This window comes from Budorcas taxicolor, chromosome 16, assembly GCF_023091745.1.
Source record: "Budorcas taxicolor isolate Tak-1 chromosome 16, Takin1.1, whole genome shotgun sequence".
Lineage (NCBI taxonomy): Eukaryota > Metazoa > Chordata > Mammalia > Artiodactyla > Bovidae > Budorcas > Budorcas taxicolor.
Window position 1 is genome coordinate 58826804 of NC_068925.1, and position 21636 is coordinate 58848439.

At 40.7% G+C, this 21636-nt stretch overlaps 1 protein-coding gene across 1 annotated transcript in view; it reads left to right on the forward strand.

Moving 5' to 3' along the window:
* Positions 1-21636, forward strand: part of PAPPA2 (pappalysin 2) — a 309041-nt gene that overhangs the window by 234866 nt on the left and 52539 nt on the right. The window contains exons 17-19 of the mRNA XM_052654064.1: positions 15155-15323; positions 16695-16830; positions 19451-19560. Coding sequence (XP_052510024.1) covers positions 15155-15323; positions 16695-16830; positions 19451-19560 — 415 coding nt within the window. The remainder of the gene's footprint in view (positions 1-15154; positions 15324-16694; positions 16831-19450; positions 19561-21636) is intronic.

Genomic DNA, 21636 nt, shown 5'->3' on the forward strand with positions numbered 1-21636 from the left:
ATTTCCAGAGCCTTCCAGATCTCCCCAGTCTGTAGGAAGTGTCCCTCCCGTATTTTCCCACTGCAGAGAAGACTTCGCTGACAGCATCATTTATTTCACTGAGTAAAAGTGGTTTGATTACCTGTTCATTAGACCATGGATATTTGTTTAGCGTCATGTGGCCCGTGGCTTCTACATTTATTGATAGGTACTCAGTAAACACTTTCTAAATGGATGAAAAGACTGCCTTATTAGAAATTCATGGTAGAATTTTAATGTTAAATTTGATGCTAAAATGGTGAAGGGAAGTTGTTTTTTTTTTTTTTCTTATGAGGGGTGGACATTTCTATTTCAAGTGCTTTAGAGTGAAAGAAACCCTTAAAACTATTGTCTTTTTTTTTTTTCCTAGCAATTTGTCTCAGCAACATAGAAGGAATAATCATTCTTTAGAGACAGTTTTAATTTCATTCATTTAACTAACATTTAAACTTGTTTGGCAAACTCTGCAGAAGGGGTTGGTGGTAACAGAAAAGGGGTTAGATCTCTCAACAAGCTCACCAGAACAGTGGTTCTCATACCTGGCTGTACGTTAGCATCAGCTGGGGCAAGTTCAAACACCTCAGTGCTTTGCATTAATCTTCTGCAAAGCGCCTAAGTCACTCCAAAGTGCAGCCAAAATGATGAAGCACAATCTAGAAGCAAGAACCTTTCTTCATGTAAGAACAATATCAGTCATGGGACTTATACTTTCCTAAAAATATCCAGAGTAACACTTTCTTTTCTCAAAATTATTGTAGCAGCACTTTTGCATGCTAGATTTCACATGTCTCTTTGGGTTTATTTATTTTGGGAGTTAATAGAGAAAATACAAACAATGGTAACTCCAAAGAAATGGTCAAGTTAGATAGTTTGGGGAGTTCTTTCTTGCTCATATTTCATAACATACACACACACACACACACACATCCTTCTTTTCATCCCATGCGATTTGCTTTCACATACATATTATCATTAATCACATTTATCAGGTTAATGTTTCATTAACCCAACTTCCCAGGAAGCTAAAATAAATGTGCTTGACTTATATTTTATCAAAAAGACCATATTCTATTCTCCCTTATCTTTCGCTCCAGTGGTTACCTTTTTCTCATTAGTTGCTATCTTTATGTATGAAGTTTAGATTAACCCCATTAGGGCCCACAATTAATTGAAATTAGAAATTATCCCAGCCTTCTAAGTTAGACAGCCTTACCCTCTATAAGTTAGTCATTCATCAAGATGCCATCTGAAAGGCAGTGTCATAGTAAGATCTTTTTAAGAGTAATTGTAAATAACCATCTTTCTGAGGGTCACTTTTCCAGTGAACATAAATCTATTGAAGGTCTATAAACACAAACATAGGTTCAGACTCAATACTGTAAAAAGGCCTCATGTTGTGCTTACGCATTGTTTGACAGTGTTTGGTTGTTAATACCTTCAGTGAGATTTGTCTGATCTGATTTGGGAGAAGAGTGGGAGAGGGCTTTATAGTTACATACATGTACTTGACCCATCTCTACACACATAGGGAGATTGTTTAGTGTGGCAGAGAGTTAAAAAGCATAAGGTCTTGGCTCTGTTCTATTGGGTTAATGATGATGATGACAGTGATAATTCATCACTGTATGCTATATGAAGCACTTTACATACATTACCTCATTTATTTCTTATGACACTGATAAATCTTATTATATAATAAAATAATAGTATAATGTAGGATAACATACTATGATATGATAATATACAACTTGAAATAATAATAGTAATACATTTAATTTAATAATTTATATTAATACTTATACTTAATATAATACTTAATATAGTATTATAATACTATAGTTTAATAATAAATATATTATTATCCCCTCTTTCAGAGACTCAGAGTATTGTTAATCAGCCATCCCATGATCACTCAACCAATATATGATGTTAAGCTCACTCTAATACCAAAGCCCATGCTCTTGGCTAACAACACTTTTGATCTTGAGTAAATTACTACATTTCTCTGAGGCTCTTTTTTCCACCTCTGCAAAATAATGGAAAATCTTGAGTGACTTTAAGCTCTATAAGTCTACCTCAACAGAATCAATGAGGAGAGTTAAAACTCTGGTACAATACCTGTGAGAGAAGTGGTACATGAAATTTGTTACCACCAGGAAAAAAAGAAGCAGGGTTATATATAAACACAGACACTACACAGACATGACCTTAGTATGCATACTTAAGGTACTACTTGGAGAGATTCTGATCTAGATGAATAGCCAAGGTTTTATTCTCTTTCTTTTGGTGGGTTTTGGTGAATTGTTCTCCATTCACACCCAAGAGGGTGAGTTCTAGATCTTTTTTGAAGGCAGAATATTGCAAACATTTAAGATTTCTAGAATTGAGTTTAAAGATTAAGCAAGTCTCTAAAACTTCTAAAGAAGAAAATTTAGGCAAATTCTTAGGAAGATATTCCCTTGTGCAAGATTTCTCTCTTGGCTTAGTGCATGCATGCATGCCAAGTCACTACAGTTGTATCTGACTTTTTGCAACCCTACGGACTGTAGCCCTCCAGGCTCCTCTGTCCATGGGGATTCTCCAGAAGAGATTGTATTAGAGTGGGTTGCCATGCCCTCCTCCAGGGGTTCTTCCCCACCCAGGGCTTGAACCTGCATCTCTTATGTCTCCTCCATTGGCCGGCATGTTCTTTACCACTAGCACCACTTGGGAAGTCCCTTGGCTTAGTATTAATAGTTAATTACACAGGTTCTGAGGTTAGTGAGATCTAAATGTGCATCCCCACTCTTCTATTTATTAGCTCTTTGATCTTGGGAAAGTCATTGATCTCTATCAAACATGACTATTTTTATTTACCAAATGATAATAAGAAAGAAGGATACTTACAAATTTTTACAAAGATTGAATGAGACAATAGACAGATGAACTGAGCACAGTTCTTAGTCTTGTTCAGCTTCAAGTCAGCAATGATGCTGTTTATCAGCATCATCATCTCCAACAGGTTACTGCTCCTTATAAAATGACTGTTGCTTTTGGTGTGTTTAGTGGGTAATCTTCTTTAGCCAGGAATCTACTCAGCTACCTTTTTTATCAGGGGCTATCATCTCCCATTCTGTGGTTGGTTTCTATGCCCCAGAAAAACAAGATAGAGACCAGAAAGACTGAAAGTGGCATTCCAAATGGGAAGTAGAGGTCTTCAGTTACAGGGTGGTAAGGGAGTACATTGACCCTGCATGAAGGAAAAAACACACATCAAAACAGAATGTTCATTAAATTAAGAAAAGTGCTTGTACTTCCCTCCACCAGCCAGAACCCCCTCTGAATGTTTCATCTCATCCCACTATGAGTTATCCAAACACTACAGTGGCTTCAAGTGGACCATGAAAAGAAAAAAGGGGGATGTGGCAAAGACGAAACGGAAATTAGATCAACGAAATACAGGTGGACACACTTCAAAAATTAGGGTGGGCAAATACAGTCAAGCTGGTCTCAGAGGAGAAGGGAAGGGCATGTCCTTAGAGATATTGCCTAAATTTTTAGGCTCTTTTGATCTTATTGAACCATAGCTTGATTCTCTGAGGTTCAATAGATTTTATTCTACCATTGGAAGGGAGAGAAAGTCTTGGCAAATGAAATGAAATGCTCAGTTGAGGCAAATGCTTAGAAACCTTAAGTACCCTGGATTTGTAATTTTTAAAATTCAGTAAAATAATATACTTAAGTTTTTAAGCTCTTTGTCATAACATCTTGCATATACATACATGACTAGATACTGAAGTGAAAAAACCTATGTATGTAAAGATACACATGCTAGCCATGATTTGCCAATTAATGGGTCACACTGTAATCTTTGTGCACAACCATGCATCTGTGAGAAACAGAAATTTGTTTTCTTTCCATTAAGACATTGTCTGGCTTTTTAATTAGTGTTTATAGTAAATACATTCAAAGTTTATCCTTGGAATGCTCAATTCTTTTGCCATTGTAGGATATTGTGAGCTTCAGGCTAATTTATTACAGCCTCCTTTGGCACAAAAGTGACTGAACCTCTGCTCCAAGCCTTGGACACTCTCATACACACCTGGGTACAGGCCAGCTCGCTGCTGTAGGCTTCACAGGCTCAGGCAATTGGCATGCAGTCTTCACTTTGAACACAGCATTTGTTGAACTTAAAAATTTCCCTGTGACCTTCAATCCCAGACTAGGGAGAGTCTTATTGTAAAAGCTGCCCTTTCTCTTCTGATATTATATTGACCACTGATTTCTCTATTCATCAGGAAAAATAACTTTAAAAATCTAGTAAGAATAAGTGCTGGGTTGTTAACTAGAAGCCAATAGGTTCTTCAACCCAGAATTTCTCTCCCCGATGCCCTTGCTACGCTTCCTTTTTGCTTCTCCATCCAGTCTCGGGCTCCTGCCAAGTCCTTCTTCAGCATAGTGGGTGAGCATTTTGATTGTGAGCTTGGCTTTGTTCTTAAGGGTCAGGTCAGGCCCAGCTAATTTATGAACTGTCTCCTGAAGGATTCTGGGTGGGACAAAAATCTGAAGAATTAAGTAGGGTGGAAAGACTGAGCAGAATGTTAACATTCCACATTTTTAATCACATACACACAGGGAAAGGGTGGAGAGCTTGGTCATCCGAGCTAATAATTTCCCTGGCTTGTTGAGCCTTGTATGTGCCAGTCATTGGACTACATGCTATCTATACACTAACTTATAAAATCTTCTAGTGACCCTGTAAGGAAGCTCTTATCCCCATTTTTCAGATAGGAAAACTGAGAGAAGAAAATGTCAGCAAGTCAGGAAGGGCCACAGCTGGGCTTTGAGCATTAGTTTCCTGACTTTGTTGTCTGCTCTTAACCACACTGCACACCATCTTTCTGATGGGAATTACTCAGTGTGGTCACCAACAGCCTGCTGAAGGCCACTATGACCTCTGACTCCTTCTCTTCAGTCAGGAAAAGCTGGCCAATATTAATCAGCCTTTCCATTCCAGCCCACATGAGATGGATGAGGCAAATTCAGGGTCTACCTGTGTGAATTCTGAAGTCATGACGTAGGTCACAACTTGCCAGACATTCTGATAACTCCCTGGTACACTCAGTCTCATCACTGCTGTGGCTTCTGGGCAAGAGCCCTGTCAGGAACTTTGCTTTCTGGGAGACCAACAGGGATGGGCAGAGATGGGGTCATGAACTCCCAGGTGAGGGTGTGGATGTGTGTACATTCTGCGAGCACTTTTCATCAGGCCTGTCTGTGTGTTGGACTGACCAGGAATAGGAATAGAACAACACCTAGAAGGAGAATTCTTCAACGAGAAGCATTATGAAGACAGCTGAAGGGTTTCTTACGGATGAGAGAACCCACCCTCTGAAATGGAATCCATATAATTTGCAGCTCTTTTCTGCCAGACTTTTATCCCACCCAGGCTCTCTTCTTCCTGCCCTGCCTCTTCCCCACAGAGGCTGCAGATATGCCTTCTTTTCCATTTACACATTAGACCCACGCTTGAAACACAAACTGCCTTTCACATCACCGGCTCCTGCGTGTACTGCTCCTTCTGTGTGCCGGGCCTTTCTCCTTCTCTAACAAACCCATCTTTAAGTGATCCCTTCCTGAGAGCCTTCCTTCTGTTCCTCTTCGGGGTCCCACAGTTTAGTCTTCTGGCCTTATTATAGTGTTAATATTTGTTTCTACAATAGCAGGACCTAATGCAATACATAGCACATACTAGTCCTTAATGAATATTTCTTGACTGAACATCAGTTCAGTTCAGTTGCTCAGTCGTGTCCGACTCTTTGCGAACCCATGAATCGCAGCACGCCAGGCCTCCCTGTCCATCACCAACTCCCAGAGTTCACCCAAACTCATGTGCATCAAGTCAGTGATACCATCCAGCCATCTCATCCTCTGTCGTCCCCTTCTCCTCCTGCCCCCAATCCCTCCCAGCATCAAGGTCTTTTCCAATGAGTGAACTCTTTGCATGAGGTGGCCAAAGTTTTGGAATTTCAGGCTCAGCATCAGTCCTTCTAATGAACACCCAGGACTGATCTCCTTTAGGATAGACTTGTTGGATCTCCTTGCAGTCCAAGGGACTCTGAAGAGTCTTCTCCAGCACCATAGTTCAAAAGCATCAATTCTTCAGCACTCAGCTTTCTTCACAGACTGAACATATGAATGGACAAATACAGGCATACCTCATTGTATTGCTGTTTGCTTTATTATGCTTTGTAGATAATTGTGTTTGTTTTACAAATTTAATGTTTGTGATAACCCTGTATTGAGCATTGAGCAAGTTTATTGGTACCATTTTTCTAACAGCATTTCGTCATTTCATGTCTCTACATCACATTTTAGTAATTCTTGCAATGTTTCAAGTCTTCCACCAGCAAAAGATTATGACTCACTAAAGGTTTTGATGATGGTTAGTATTTTTTAGCAATAAAGCATTTTTAAATTAATATATGTACATTTTTAAATATAAAGCTATTGCACACTTAATAGATTATAGTATAGTGTAAACATATGCACTTTCATATGCACTAGGAAAACAACAAATGCCTACGACTTATTTTACTGTGATATTCACTTTATTGCAGTGGTCTGGAACTAAACCCACAATATCTTCAAGGTATGCCTGTGACTGAATGATAAAAAACAATGAAATCAAGAGATTCCTATTTAATGTTCCCATGTTTTAGACTCAGTTCATCACTGCATTTCAGTGTAATCACTAACTCTTCAAACACACACTGAAGGGAATAGATACAGAATTCTAAGGAATAATTTTAATAGTTATTATAAATGTTTGGCTTTAAATTGCATGCATTGGAGAAACCTCAGGATGTTTTTAGATCTGGAGGTAACCTGAGGAGATTTAGTAGGAAGATAGCTGTCAGCTGTGTGAAGAATGCATGCGAGACGCCAAGAAACTCGTAGAAAAGAGGTTAAGTGGGGGCCATTGAACTTGATCCCTGGGTCAGGAAGATCCCCTGGAGTAGGAAATGGCAAACCATTCCTGTATTCTTGCCTGGAAAACCTTATGGACAGAGGAGCCTGGCAGGCTACAGTCCACGGGGTCAGAAAGAGTCAGACATGACTGATCCGCACACACACACACACACACACACACACACACACTGAATTGAAGTGAGAGAGGCTAAAGGTTGGACAGTTCAGGCAGTGGTAGTGAGGGATGAAGAAGGGGCCCCAAACTTGAGGTAGGGGATCAGACTTAGGGGCAGGACATTATTGCACCTGCTAATTTGGAGACCCGAGAGTTCACAGCAGGAAATCCAAAGATAGAAGTGAGGGGTGGGACTTCAAAGGAGACTGGTGACCATATGATTGTAGGGGTCAGCAGATTGCTCATTCTCACAGAGAGGCTCTGTTTTATGTGGAAGAGGAGCTTTGTAAGTTACAGGCACTTTTATGAGTCAGGGAAGAGTGAAAGGTCAAAGCCCATGTGTCCAGTGTGCTGGCTCTGCTGAACTGTTGCTCATCTAGCCGAGTGGGCTGGGGCTGGATTTCAGGCGGCCTGGTGTGAGAGAGGACAGGACAACTGCGATCGGCTGTGGACTGGCTATGCCTGGAGCTGCTGCTCTCCGTTTAGGATGTTGGCTTGAGAAACCAGGTCTGCAGTTTGTTAATAAAGCTGGCCTGGTGTTTGAAAGCGCTGATGGTTCTGTCTGGGGTGGGATAGAGGACCAGAGGACCATGTCTTTTGAAATGGTCTAGAAGGCTAATTATTAAACTTTAATGAGAATAGAAATCACTTGGAGACTTTGTTAAAATGCAGATTCTGAGTGAGTCTGAATGGAGCCGGAGATTGTGCATTTGCAAAAGGCTCCCTGGTGATTTCAGTGCTGCTGTTCTGCAACCACACTCAGACAGGCGAGGATATTCTCAGTGAAGACTCTTTCTAATTTTAACCCCCAAATGGACCATGTGCCGTGTAAAACATTGGGCCAGTTAACACTTCAGTTTCCTAACCTATGTAATGCAAAGAGTGACCCGGTTACTCCTCGCTCTTACATTTCCTTTTTCAGGATATTCTGCGTGGGGGGACTTTGAGATACTTGGTGCAAAGGCACAAAGGAAAGGGAGGTAATTTATGTGCAGCTCCAATTCTAGTAACACTAGTGCTTCCATATTATGACTTAGGGATTGGCATCAGACAGACCCTGGTATGGGCATACCTCAGAAATAGTTGGGATTTGGTTCTAGACCACTGCAATAAATCAAATATTGTAATAAAGCAAGTCACATAAATTTTTTTGGTTTCCCAATGCACATAAAAGCTGTGTTTACACAATACTGCAGTCTCTTAAGTGTGCCATAGCGTTATGTCTTAAAAACCAATGTACATAATTTAAAAATACTTTATTGCCAAAAGAAAAAAAAAGCTAACCCTCATTTGCCAACATAGAGTTGCCAGAAACCTTCAGTTTGTAAAAACTGTAATATCTATGAAGTGCAATAAACAAGGTACAACAAAATGAGGTGCACCTGTACTGATCCCTGCTCTGCCTTTAACCAGCTAGGTAACCACAAGCCGGTTATTTTACTTTTCTAAACCTGCTTACTTAAGCTATAAAATAAACGTCTATACATTCACTGAACCTATGTTTATTGGCATCTGTTCCATACCAGACATTTTGCTGAAAGCTGAGGATATAACACTAAATGAGATTTTGGCCTCACCAAGCTCACAACCCAAAGGGGGAGATAGGAAAAAAAATGAAATAATTACACAGTATGCATTCGTGTAAAAATGTACAGGTGTTTTGATGAAAAGCCCAAAACATTAGAGGTATAAAATAAGGATGCTCTTGGGTGGCAAGCATTCTCCTTAGATAGGAAGACAAGCCCGCCATGGAAAGAAAAAAAAGAAAAGCATCAGAAGCAGAGAGAATGGTACTAACTTCCTTTGGCAGGAAAGAGCTTGAGTTGTGCTTAGGATTCTAAGTTCATTGTGGACAAAGTAAGTGATTTGACTGGGGCATAGGATCAGTTCAGTTCAGCTGCTCAGTCGTGTTCAACTCTTTGAGATCCCATAGACTGCAGCACGCCAGGCTTCCCTGTCCATCACCAACTCCTGGAGCTTGCTCAAATGCATGTCCATTGAGTCAGTGATGCCATCCAACCATCTCATCCTCTGTCGTCCACTGCTCCTCCTACCTTTACTCTTTTGCAGCATCAGGGTCTTTTCTAGTGAGTCAGTTCTTCACATCAGGTGCCCAAAGTATTGGAGCTTCAGCTTCAGCATCAGTCCTTCCAGTGAATATTCAGGGTTGATTTCCTTTAAGATTGACTGGTTTGATCTCCTTGGTGTCCAAGGGACTCTCAAGAGTTTTCCCCAGCACCGCAGTTCAAAAGCATCCATTCTTTGGCACTCAGCTTTCTATATGGTCCAACTCTCACATCCATACATGACTCTGGAAAAACCATAGCTTCGACTATAAGGACCTTTGTTGGTAATGTCTCTGCTTTTTAATATGCTGTCTAGGTTTGTCATAGCTTTTTTTCGAAGGACATAGGATGAGGTCAGAAAAAGTGGGGCTAGATCATGTGAGACCACATGAACAAAAAAGTTTGGATTTTATTTTTCATGTAACAGAAGGCAATTGGAATGTCCTAAGGAGGAAAATGACATATTCTGATTTATTTATTTGTTTTTACAAAGTATCCCTCTGGCTGGTGTTTCTGGACCAGGCAGGAAGGGATCCAGAGGAGGAGTGAAGACTCTAGCTGGGAGATGAGCTAGCTAAGAAAGTGGACTAGTGCTCATGGCACTAGAGATGCAAGGGATGTGTGGACAGATGGAGATATTTGGGAGGTAAAACTAAGAGGCCCTACTGATGGAGCATGATCAAATGGGAGCTTGGGGAAAATATAAGATTGAGATGAAGAGTGAAATCAAGGATGTCTCCTACATATCAAGTTTGGGCAACAGCATAGATGGTGGTATCATTTGTTGAGCTAGGAATGATTGGAGAAGAGCATGTGTGGAGAGAAGGGAATCAAGAATTCATGTAGTGATAGATCTTATCACACAGAATGGGTCTGAGGGGAAATGCTATAGATATATATCCTTCAATACAATGCCTAGCACTTCAATACTCAGTATTTTATTGTTTTTCTGTTAATATTATTATTACTCATGAAGGACTACTCATTGGAGACACCAGATGCCCTTGATCAGTAAAGACATGATAATTCCCTTGGACTCAATAATCATACTTTTATTTTCTCCAATGGAAAATAAATATTACTTTTGAAAACCCTGCAGTGGTGATAGAAGGATGGAATAGACTCACGTGTGCCTCGAGCAACATCAGTCAAACTTTCAGCCAAGTTTTGATTACAAGATCTTTATTTCTGGCAATGCTGTAAGAAGCAGAAAGAGCACAGCTGGATTTTCAGTACTAGGTGGATACCACATGTTCTGAAAATTGGAAAAAAGCATCTTCTGACTTGGAAATTGTGGTAATTTGTCTGGAGTAGTTAGAGGAGAAAATAAATACAAACCTTCCCCTACCCCCAACCCCTCATGGTACCATTTACAGAGTAAGTTGTCTGGCTGTAACTGTCCTGTTTGGTCTTTGCTAAACATCCAGTCTTTTGGCCAGTGTTGTTAGGTGGGTGATTTTGCGCTCTGATTTCTATACCTATGGTTTATTTTTACTAGCATAGGAAAGTAGCATAGATTTTAGTAGTTTGGCAACCTAGCTACATATTAGACTGCTGACAAATTAAAAAATAAGGGGTGTGAGGCCAATTCCATGAAACTTAGACAATCTAGTTTTTATACAGTTCCTACATGAGTTTGATGGGCTGGTCTACAAATGTCATTTGGAAACCATTGTTCTAATGGTTGGGATGTTACGTTATGATTGCAAAACTCTAAATTCTATCCTTGCTCTTGCTAGTGACTAGCTTGCTGTGTGGCATTGAGCAAGTCACCTCATAGTTATTAATGTGCAGTTTCCTGCCTTAAAATGAGATGTTTTAGCCTCTCTTACTCCATCAGGATAAAGAAAATACAGAGAGCTTTGAGTCAGTAGGATATCTCAGTTGAAAGGCACTTGCACTAGATTATCAAAAAAGTCTTGGAATCTGTCCTGGTGAGGACCTGTCTGTGTGCTTTGTCTAATATCCAATACCATCCTTCTTTGAAATGCAAAGTGATTCACTTCATGACATAAGAAATCTCTCTCTTTCTCTTTTTTTTTAAATTCATACACATTATACAAAGGAGGTGGACCATTCTGAAAAAACCAATGTTTTCATAATGATTTTATAAGTGTCAGAGACTACCCCTCAAGATCACCAAACTAGAAGAAACACAGAGGCAGTTTGGGTATCACTCGGGATTGAAGTTCTGCCTTTGCTATATAGGCTTTAGTCCTCTTCAGGGACCTACGTGGAAATAAAATTTTCTGGAGCTGGGAGAAATACAACACGCCCTGAATCCCTCCTGCAATCACAGTACCTTTCTGAACAAAATGAAAAGAACCAGCCCATGGCACTCAGGTGTCAACCTCCACACCAGGGGCTCTCATTTCATAAGCCTGTGTAGATATGCCCCGTGGAGCTGCGAGACAGCCGGGGCTATGAAGAACGGACCAATCAGATGCTTTGTGAGAAGTCTGTGGGCGGAGCCTGAGTTGTGGCATCTGCTTGGGTGACATGCAGAAGCCAGCCCCTGTATAAGGGAGATGAAACTGTGAGGAGAATCCTTGAGGTTGAGGGGGCATAGGAACTCTTACAAGAAGGAAAAGGTATTTCCTAGGGAATCAGGACTCTCCCAGTCTGTCCCTTGTCCTGCCTGCAGTGCCTCCTCTGGGGCACCAGTGTGAACTGTGCTGCTTCCGGCCACCACACAGCCTTCTTCCTCCCTCATCACCGATAGGACAGGTGGTTTGCAGCACAGGGCTCGTCACGTTGCCTGGGTACCACCCACAACATCCAACTCACTCTTCCCCAGCCAAGTTTGATCTGTCTGCCCTCACCTCTGAGACTATTAAACTGGCAAAGAGATATATGAAATCGACATTCTTGAAAGGCTCTTCACTCCGGGCAAGGAACGGCAGGACTGTTTCCATGGTTGAAGTGTTCCAACCAATTCAGAGAAAAATACCACATGAAGTCAAAATATTGTCGTCCTAGCCAACAAAGGGTTTTCCTTCATAGCCATGCTGACATGCAAGGTTTACAGCCTTGCCTCTCCCCTGGTGTCAATGGTATCGCTCGCTCTCTGCAGCCCGGGGATGTCAGTTCAGCCAAGGTGGGGGGCGGATTTAATCTGTGGGACGTGGTAGCAAGGAGACAGTCTCTGGGAGGATGTAAACTCTGTAGTGTGAAAAAGGAGTCGAATATCCAGTCTTGTAGAGAGACAAACAAGAGCTTCATTATAGTAAAAAGAACTGCCTGATTTCATTTATATCAAGTTCAAGAACAGGCAAAATAAATCCACGCTGATGAAAGTCAGAACAGTATGGATTGCAGGGGTATTCAGTTGTGAAGGGAGATTTTTAGGGGGACTGGAAATTCTCTCTGTGTCTTTATCTGAGTGATGAGTACCCAGGTTATTCACATGTAAAAATGTCTTGAGCTGTATACTGAGTTATGCATTTTCTATATGTAATTTATTGCTCAATGCAAAAATTTCAAATGAATCTTCTTCTTTCCTTTCTTTTTTTTTGGGTTACGCTTACAAATGTGGCATCCAAATAAAGGACTGTTCAGTAGAGAAGAGATGTTATGGATACTCAAAGTGGATTGTAGAGCATAACATACAGGAAAACCTGACCCAGGAAGGACCATAGGATTCAGTGGCAGGCTGACATGGGTCCAAATCCTGTCTGCAGCTTTAACTGTGGATCTTTGAGCTAGCTTTAAATCTCTCAGGCTCAGTTTTCTTCTCTGAAATGTGGATAATAATATTGACCTTTAACTGTTATTTGGGGGATTCGATGAAATAATGTGTGTAGATATTTTGCCAAATACCTGAAATATAGCTCAAAAATAATATTTATTATTGACAGATACTAGATATATGTCCACATAAACTATGATGCTAAAGAATTCCAGTCATAAAATCAGGCTTCTTTCCTAGAATACTACTGGGGATGAAGGTATGAATATGAATCTAAATAACTGTTTAACCATAAATCAAGTACTCCTTCATGAATAGCTAAATGGATATTGTTAAAATATGTTAAACTATTGTGGTGGATTAGTAGCTAAGTCATGTTCGACTCTTGAGACCCTATGCACTGTAGCACTCTAGGCTCCTCTGTCCATGGGGTTTTCCAGGCAAGAATACTGGAGGGCTGCCATTTCCTTCTATAGGGGATCTTCCAGACCCAGGAACTGAACCCAGGTCTCCTGCACTGCAGGTGGATTCTTTACTGACTGAGATATGAGAGAAGCCCTTTAAACTATTAAAATGTATAATGTTAAACTATTAAAATTTATAATGTTAATCTATTAAAATTTATTTATATTACTCAAAATCAACTACATTCTGGGCTGTAGGATCTTAGTAAAAGTACTGAACATCTTGGAGTAGTTTCTTTATCTATGAAATGGGAATGATAATACTACTTCAGTAGAGATATCCTGGTGATTTGGTTTACTAAAATATTTAGTGTGCTCTGCAATGTGCTTAATGCACTGTGAGTTTTGGTTAAATAATTCAGTTTGGTAAATATTTCATTAATGCCTAATATAAGACAGATTTTTTGTTGTTTTTGGGAATCGAAATTAAAAATAAATTTCAATTTATTCACAATCCTTGCCTTCAGGCAGCTTCCAGCCTAGTGGGAAAGACAAACATATACACATTTATAAAATAATTTGATAAATGTTATGCTAATATAATATTAGAATACTGGCAAAGCATACAGGAGGCATTGTACAGAAGTCCATTAAAAGTGTGTGAGTGAGGGCCACATTTAAATTTTCAAAGGGCATCATGATACTGGAAAATAACAATTCAAGGTCATCATGTGATTGAATCAGTGGTTGTTGTTGTTTAGTTGCTAAGGCGTGTCTGACTCTGTAACCTCATGGACTGTAGCCAGGCAGGCTCCTCTGTCCATGCGATTTCCCAGGCAAGAATATTGGAGTGGGTTGCCATTTCCTCCTCCATGGGATCTTCCTGACCCAGGGATTGAACCTGCTTCTCCTGCATTGGCAGGCAGGTTCTTTACCACTGAGCCACCAGGGAAGCCCTTGAATCAATGGACAAAGGATTATTTCTATTTTAGAATCACAAGATTATCTGACTGGGAATGTTCTGAATCAGAACTGGATGCGTTAAAACAGCAAATGGAAAGCACTTTCAGTTTGGCAATGAGTTAGGAAGGAAATGGGATGGAGTTTGAAGTGGTAAGCCCTAATCCTACTGACTGTCGACTACCTCAAATGCAGTTCCTCTGGGTGCATGGGAAGGAAGGGCAGTTATTCCAGGACAGTATTGAGTCATTTCTACATTGAGAATCTGATGAAAGCTATGAATACTTTCCAAGAAAAAAAAAAAAAAAGGTGTCAGCAAACAAAATGGCCATAGTCATTTCCAGCAATACTCTTGCCCTTATGAAATTCAGGGTAAGAGCTTCTGTTTTAAGAAGACCCCCCCACTGCTGTATCTTTTCTCCTCTCTGGAGAACCAATAAATATTGGCAACTTCATTGATTCCATTACCGTATTCATACTGATGATCCTCAGATGATTTCTGGGTAATCCCCTGAGTGTGTGATAACCTTTGCTGTACGCCATCCTACCTGGTATTTCCCAGTGCACTTAAGTGTGAGACTGCTCCAAGATGACAACCTTAGAGAAAACCCAACTGCAAAATCTAGATGCTGCATAGGTAGTTAACAAGGTCTCTGGAGAGGAATATACCAATATTACTACATAACAGCTAATGAAATCACTGCTGTAAAGTGCATTATTACTATTTTTCCTTCCATGGCTTAGAAATTAGGATGAAGAGGTAAGACACTGGGTTAACAAGAACCAACTGCTCCCATCTATTGGCTAATCCCTGTCCATGTTGCTGAGGGTCCCGACTTCTCCCATAACCTCCTTGAGGATTCTGATAGACCCTTTTGTTTTGTCTTGTTAGCAAGTCCCTGAAGATCCAGTGCCTGGAGAGTGGAATCTGGGAGCAAGGCAGCTGTGTCCCAGTGGTGTGCGAGCCCCCCTCCCCTGTCTTTGAAGGCATGTATGAATGCACCAATGGCTTTGAGCTCGACAGCCAGTGTTTTATCAACTGTAACCAGGAAAGTAAAAGGGTAAGGATGACTTGAACTTTATTTTGGATCAGGCCGTGCTTCAATCTTGGTGACCAATCCGAGAATGTTGAATAAAATAAATGAATGGCAACAGGCAGGGCCTAAGTTGGGATTCTAACCAGAGATGTTGATATCATTTAATAGGAAATTAAGAAGATACTACATTCTTGGAATAGTCTCTCCTCTTGGACAAGAAGAACAACCTGATAGGTTAGATACCTGGGTAAACTGCAAAAAGGCTCAGATTCTGATTTGGCAATATGATTTCCCCCAAACTAACTTGGCTAGAAATGCTGGTATCATACTTTTTAATAGAAAACAGTCTTGAACAGAAACACAAATTCCTCAGCAAAGGCAAAGCTGAAAGCACTGTTGGACTGCTGTTCTCCCTAGGATTTTGGCGCAAGAGGTCTCAAACAAAAAACACAGTCTTATCTTGGTTATGCAACTAAAATCAATTTTATTTTAGAAGCTTTTCAAGTACCCTACACAAACCCAAGACAGGAAGTTAAGCAGACTTCCTAAGCAGAGATCAGTGACCTTGCCTTCTCTCCTGGCACATGCCTTTATCTCAATGTTCAGTACTCCAAGGTAAAGGCCACAGGACACATGTGAAAAGAATACGCCATGAAATGAGTCCCCTGGGAAATCAAGCACACCTGCTTGCACTAATTGTTTAAGGGCTCAAGGAGTGTGCCAGATGAAGGGAGAGTTTATCTGTAATTCTAAAATCTTATTTTCTTGGGCTTTGTGAGTTAGTGCTATTCTCTATGTTCTGCATATAAGATACTTGGTGATTACTGGGGACATGAAGCCAAGAGTTACGCAAACAAGCACACATGTACAGAAAGGGAATAGAACTTTGATGAGATGAAAAGCAGCTATGACGTGTCCATTCAAGCAGACAGAAAAGCAAAAAGCACCTTCAGAAAAATTATGAATTAGTCCCACTGGCTCAAACTCATCTTGCAAAAAATCTGACATTTGCCACAAGCAGCATTTGTGGGAGAGTATGAATGGTTCAATGCAAAAACGACACTATCTGGGAAAAAAATTTTCCCAAAGCTATCTCAGAATACATGAGTCACATTTGGTAGCTTACTGTAGCCTTATATCCAAAGGAAAACACACTGTTAATGATTTTCTAATGACAAAATTATTCACGATTCCTTCACATCAAAACAGCAAAAAACTTGTCTTGACATTTTTGGGGAAAAGTCAATAGCAACATAGTTTATTATCTCAATAGTGTCTTTTAGTCTAGGTTCTACAATCGGAGAACACTACCATTTAAGCAGACCACTTTTGCCCACACCCTAAAAGAAGTTAGCAAAACTATAATGTCCATATTTTCAACTTTTGATATTCTAGCTTCCCATCCGCTGCACAAAGGAGGGACAGTGGAGCGAGGAGTTCAAGTTATGTGAGAACCTACGAGGGGAATGCCCACCACCCACCTCAGACCCAAAATTTGTGGAGTACAAGTGTGAACAAGGACACGGGATAGGTATGTTTGGAAAGAGATGCTGATTTCTGCTCCCAAGTAATCCTTCTATTAGGCCTGGCTGGGTCTTAGATCAGCTCCGTCATTCTGCCTGAGGAGTGGACAGAAATTCAAGTTGACTTTTAGCTGCTTCAGTTAAAATGAAATGTATGACATTTTTCCCCCCACTCCTCCACACACATGTAATGCTGGTGGTGCTGCTGAGCAATTTGTGTAGTGTTTGGTCATGTTACCCAGTACAGCCTGAAAATGGATTGATTTTTTGGTAGGAGTTGCAGTTCAAAGAGGAAAGGTGGGACTGTGTAGCCGCATCCCATACATGCACCGGACACCTGCTTCACACTCTCCGATGCTGTACCTTGAGCAGAGAGTTCCCACAGGGAGCAATTTGAGATTGCCTTTGCTTGCCTGGGTCAGCAGCCATTCTTTCTCTATGGTGAACCTGGCTCCAGAACCTAGGGACAACTTTTCTTTTTTAACTGGGGGATAGTTGTTTTACAATGTGTTAGTTTCTGCTGCACAGTGAAGTGAATAAGCTGTATGTATGCATATATTCGCCCTCTCTTGGACCTCCTCCCACCCCCCACCCCACCTATCTAGGTCATCACAGAGCACCAAGCTGAACTCCCTGTGTTATGCAGCAGGTTCCCACTAGCTATCTGTTTTACACATGGTAGTGTATAAATGTCAATGCTCCTCTCTCAATTCATCCCACCCTTCATTTGCCCCTTGTGCCCACATGTATATTCTCTATGTCTGTGTCTCTATTCCTGCCCTGCAAATAGGTTCATCTGTACCATTTTTCTAGATTCCATATATACGTATTCAGTTCAGTTCAGTTCAGTCACTCAGTTGTGTCCAACTCTTCACGACCCCATGAACTGCAGCACGCCAGGCCTCCCTGTCCATCACCAACTCCCGGAGTCCACCCAAACCCACGTCCATTGAGTCGGTAATGCCATCCAACCATCTCATCCTCTGTTGTCCCCTTCTCCTCCTGCCCTTAATCTCTCCCAGCATCAGGGTCTTTTCCAGTGATATACGTATTAATATACAATATTTGTTTTTCTCTTTCTGACTTCTACACTCTGTATGACAGTCTCTAGGTAGATCCATGTCTCTACAAATGACTCAATTTCTCTCCTTTCTATGGCTAAATAATATTCCATTGTATATACGTGCTACATTTTCTTTATCCATTCATCTGTTGATAGATATTTAGGTTGCTTCCATGTCCTGGATATTGTAAATAGTGCTGTATGAACATCGGGGCGCATATGTCTTTTGAATTATGAAGTAAGTGAAGTTAAAAGTCTGTGTGGCCAGGGATAATTTAAAGTGAAATTAACTCAAATTGGCTCTGTCTGAACTTAAGCATCATAGAAAAGAGATCCTGTTTGTGAAAAAACTGTTGAGACTAACCCTAGGTTTTTAATTGCATGAACAAGGAGTAATTTTCCAAGTCATTCTAACATGTGTAATGCCAGTAAATAAAACTTGAATAATGAGAATGCTTGTTAGTTTCTGAGACTGTTCTTTCCCATCTTCAATTTGCTGTTTGCACTGAGATATCTTGTGGCCAGACAAGGAGTAGTAGGATGCTGAGACTGCTTCTCGCATGGTGCCTCAGGAGAAAATTCTTATATCCCCACCCTCTAATTTCTACATTATTGTATCATACACTCACATGTGTAGAGTCCTTAAGAGTCATGTAATTCTTTGAGTTATACAAGTCAGTGTAAAACAGGAATAGAGATAACACTGTGAAGAAACTTGGAGATCATAAAATCTTTAGATGAGGAAATTGAGAACCTTGAGAGTCTGCCTTCTTTGAATAGAATTTTAGAAGATACTCAGGCTTCATGTACAAAGAAATAGAGTGGGATTTTCCTTTGAAAGGCCACCACAGGACCAAAATCTCTGCTTTTGATTTCTCCTCATTTCCTCTTTTAAGCAGTAGGTTTCTTGGCTACCAGAGTAATGATCTTCAGTGTTGCAGGCATTATAAATCCACCTTCGTGATTTGTGGGTCATTTTTTCCCCAGTTAGTAAAGTTTTTAGATAATAGATCCTGCAATTATCAGCTTCAGGAAATCATATAAGCAGAAATGCTATTAAAAGTACTTAAAAGGCATCAACCAATCAGTATAGACCTTAGCTGGCCAGAGTCCTGGAGTGGGGTCTCAGAGGTCTGCAGAGCAGGAATTAAATCTTTTATTGCTGGGTCATACAGAGATTTCAGGGATTCTAGAGGAAGGGGTATATATGTGACCAGAAAGGGGAAGAGCACTTCCAAGTGCAGTGGTTCTTTACTGGTGAGTGTAGGAGCATCCCTACAGGTGCATAGTCAAAGAGTATCAGCCTTGCCGGTGACCATGTTAATGAGGTGATCTACAATGTAGAATGATGGACTCTGTGGACATGAATTTGAGTAGACTCCCAGGAGACACTGGAGGACAGGGAAGCGTGGTGTGCTGCAGTCCATGATGTTGCAAAGAGTCAGACATGACTTAGCGACTGAACAACAACAACACAATGTAGAAAGCAATTGCTTTTGAAAAACAGCGCTAATGATTCCAAGATGTGAAGTTCAAGTGTCTGTTGTAAATTTCTGTTCCTTCAGGTGCAGTGTGTTCCCCGTTGTGTATCGTCCTCCCTAGTGATCCTGTAATCCTTCCTGAGAATGTCACTACTGACACTCTGGAGCACTGGATGGAACCCGTCAGAGTACAGGTGAGGAAAGAGTCATTTTTATATGCTAAGGAGGTAAGACACTAAGCAATTCTCAACTGGCGGCATATTCCCAGGTGTAATTTCAGAGGCTTTCAAAGCATCCTTAGAACAAACAACTACGTGGATCATTCCTAGAGAGAAGAACTGAAAATAAATAAGAAAAGAGAAAAGCTTGAAAAAAGATGACCCATATCCAAAGGAAAGTTTAAAAGAATATAGGATGACCAAGAGGCATAAAGTATGACAATACAGGAAGGAAATTTAAAGAGAAAATTACCACTAATAAAAAAAAAAGATTGTAAATCAATTCTATTCCAATAAAAAGCTTTTAAAAAAATAGAACAGCAAAAATATAAGATAAACCAAAATTATGAATAAAGAGAAGAGTAGAGAGGAAAAGATAAAACAATGGAAAAAAAAACTGAAAACAGGGAAAGAATGATGAAAGGAAGCAAGAGAAGTTGACTTTATTTATTTAATTCATTTTATTTTTTAATGGCTGTGCTGGGTCTTCAGTGCTGTGCACGGGCTTTCTCTAGTTGTGGTTCGTGGACTCCAAGGTGCACAGGATTAAGCAATGGCGCACAAGCTTAGTTGACCTGAGGCATGTGGGATCGTCCCACACCAGGGATCGAACCCATGTCCTCTAACTGGCAGACAGATCCTTAGCCACTGGACCACCATGGATGTCCCTCCTCTGGTTTCTTAACTACTTTAGCTCCTGACTCGTAGTTACCTTACCTAATACTACTGGCATAACTCTTACTGAATTCAACATCCACACATCTGGTCCTTCTGAAACCTTGGTCCTCAGTTCCATAGCCTCCTCTGATCACCTTTGCCTCCCTGACTTCCTCTCTCACACGCCTTCCTTGGCTCACTCTAATCTTGCTACAGTAGCTCTCGGCTGATTCTTGAACATGCCCGACACATCCCACCTCAGGACCTTTGCCCCGTGGTTCCCTCTGCCTGGAGTGCTCTTCTCCTGGGTATCTTCATGTCCTGCTCCTCAGCTTCCTTCAGAAATTTACTCAAATGTCAGGAAGGCCTCCTTTGACTACGCTATCTAAAATGTTAACTCCCCTACACTTTTGTCTCTTTTCCCTCTTTTATCTTTTTCTCCTTAGGACATATCATGACCACACATAGTATATATTTAACTCATTTATCTTATATATTAATCAGTCTCTTTCTGCCACTAGAATAAAAAGATCAGTGAAGAATTATGGTTCACTACTATATCCCAGATCCTAGAATACTACCTACTATGTAGTAAGTGTTCAATACATACTTGTGTGAAATGAATAAATGAAAAACAGAAAGATGGAGAAGATGGTGATATGTTATTTCTTCTTAGAATGGGAGGATGGGGATATCAGAAAGCCTGGGAGATGGCTTGTTTTATTAAACTGTCTAATAAACAAAAACCTTAGAAGTTTGTTCTTGCAGAGTCACCAAGACATAGACTCTAGAGAGGTACCACATTTCATTTGGAAATCATTCTCAGATTGCTCCCTTTAACTCACAGGCTAATTGTGCTGTGTTATTGGCGAGGATGTGTGTTAAAGCAGGAGGATAAGGGACAAATACGTAAGTGTGATTCAGGGGTGGGGGATGGGAGGAGTGTGACCCTATCAATTCAGTCACTCAGCAAACACTTATTGGGGCTTACTGTGTGCCCTAGAACTATGCTAAGTGCTGGGAATATGAAGAGGGAAAAATGAGAGTCCCTCTGTTTTCAAGAGTTACAATCTGGCCATAAAAATGAACGTTTATAATAATGCAACATGAGAAGTGCCTTGTTTGTGGTAGAGAACTATAGGAACATCCAAGAGGAAGCAACTAATTCTCCTGCTCAGGAACTCTGGGCGGGGTGGGGGGGAGGTTGTGCATTGTCGTTCAATCATGTCAGACTCTTTGGGACCCCATAAACTGTCGTCTGTCAGATTCTTCTGTCCATGGCGTTCTCCAGGCAAAAATACCAGAATGGGTTGCCATTCCCTTCTCCAGGGGATCTTTCCAACCCTGGTCTCTGCAACCCCTGCATTGCAGACAGATTCTTTATCATCTGAGCCA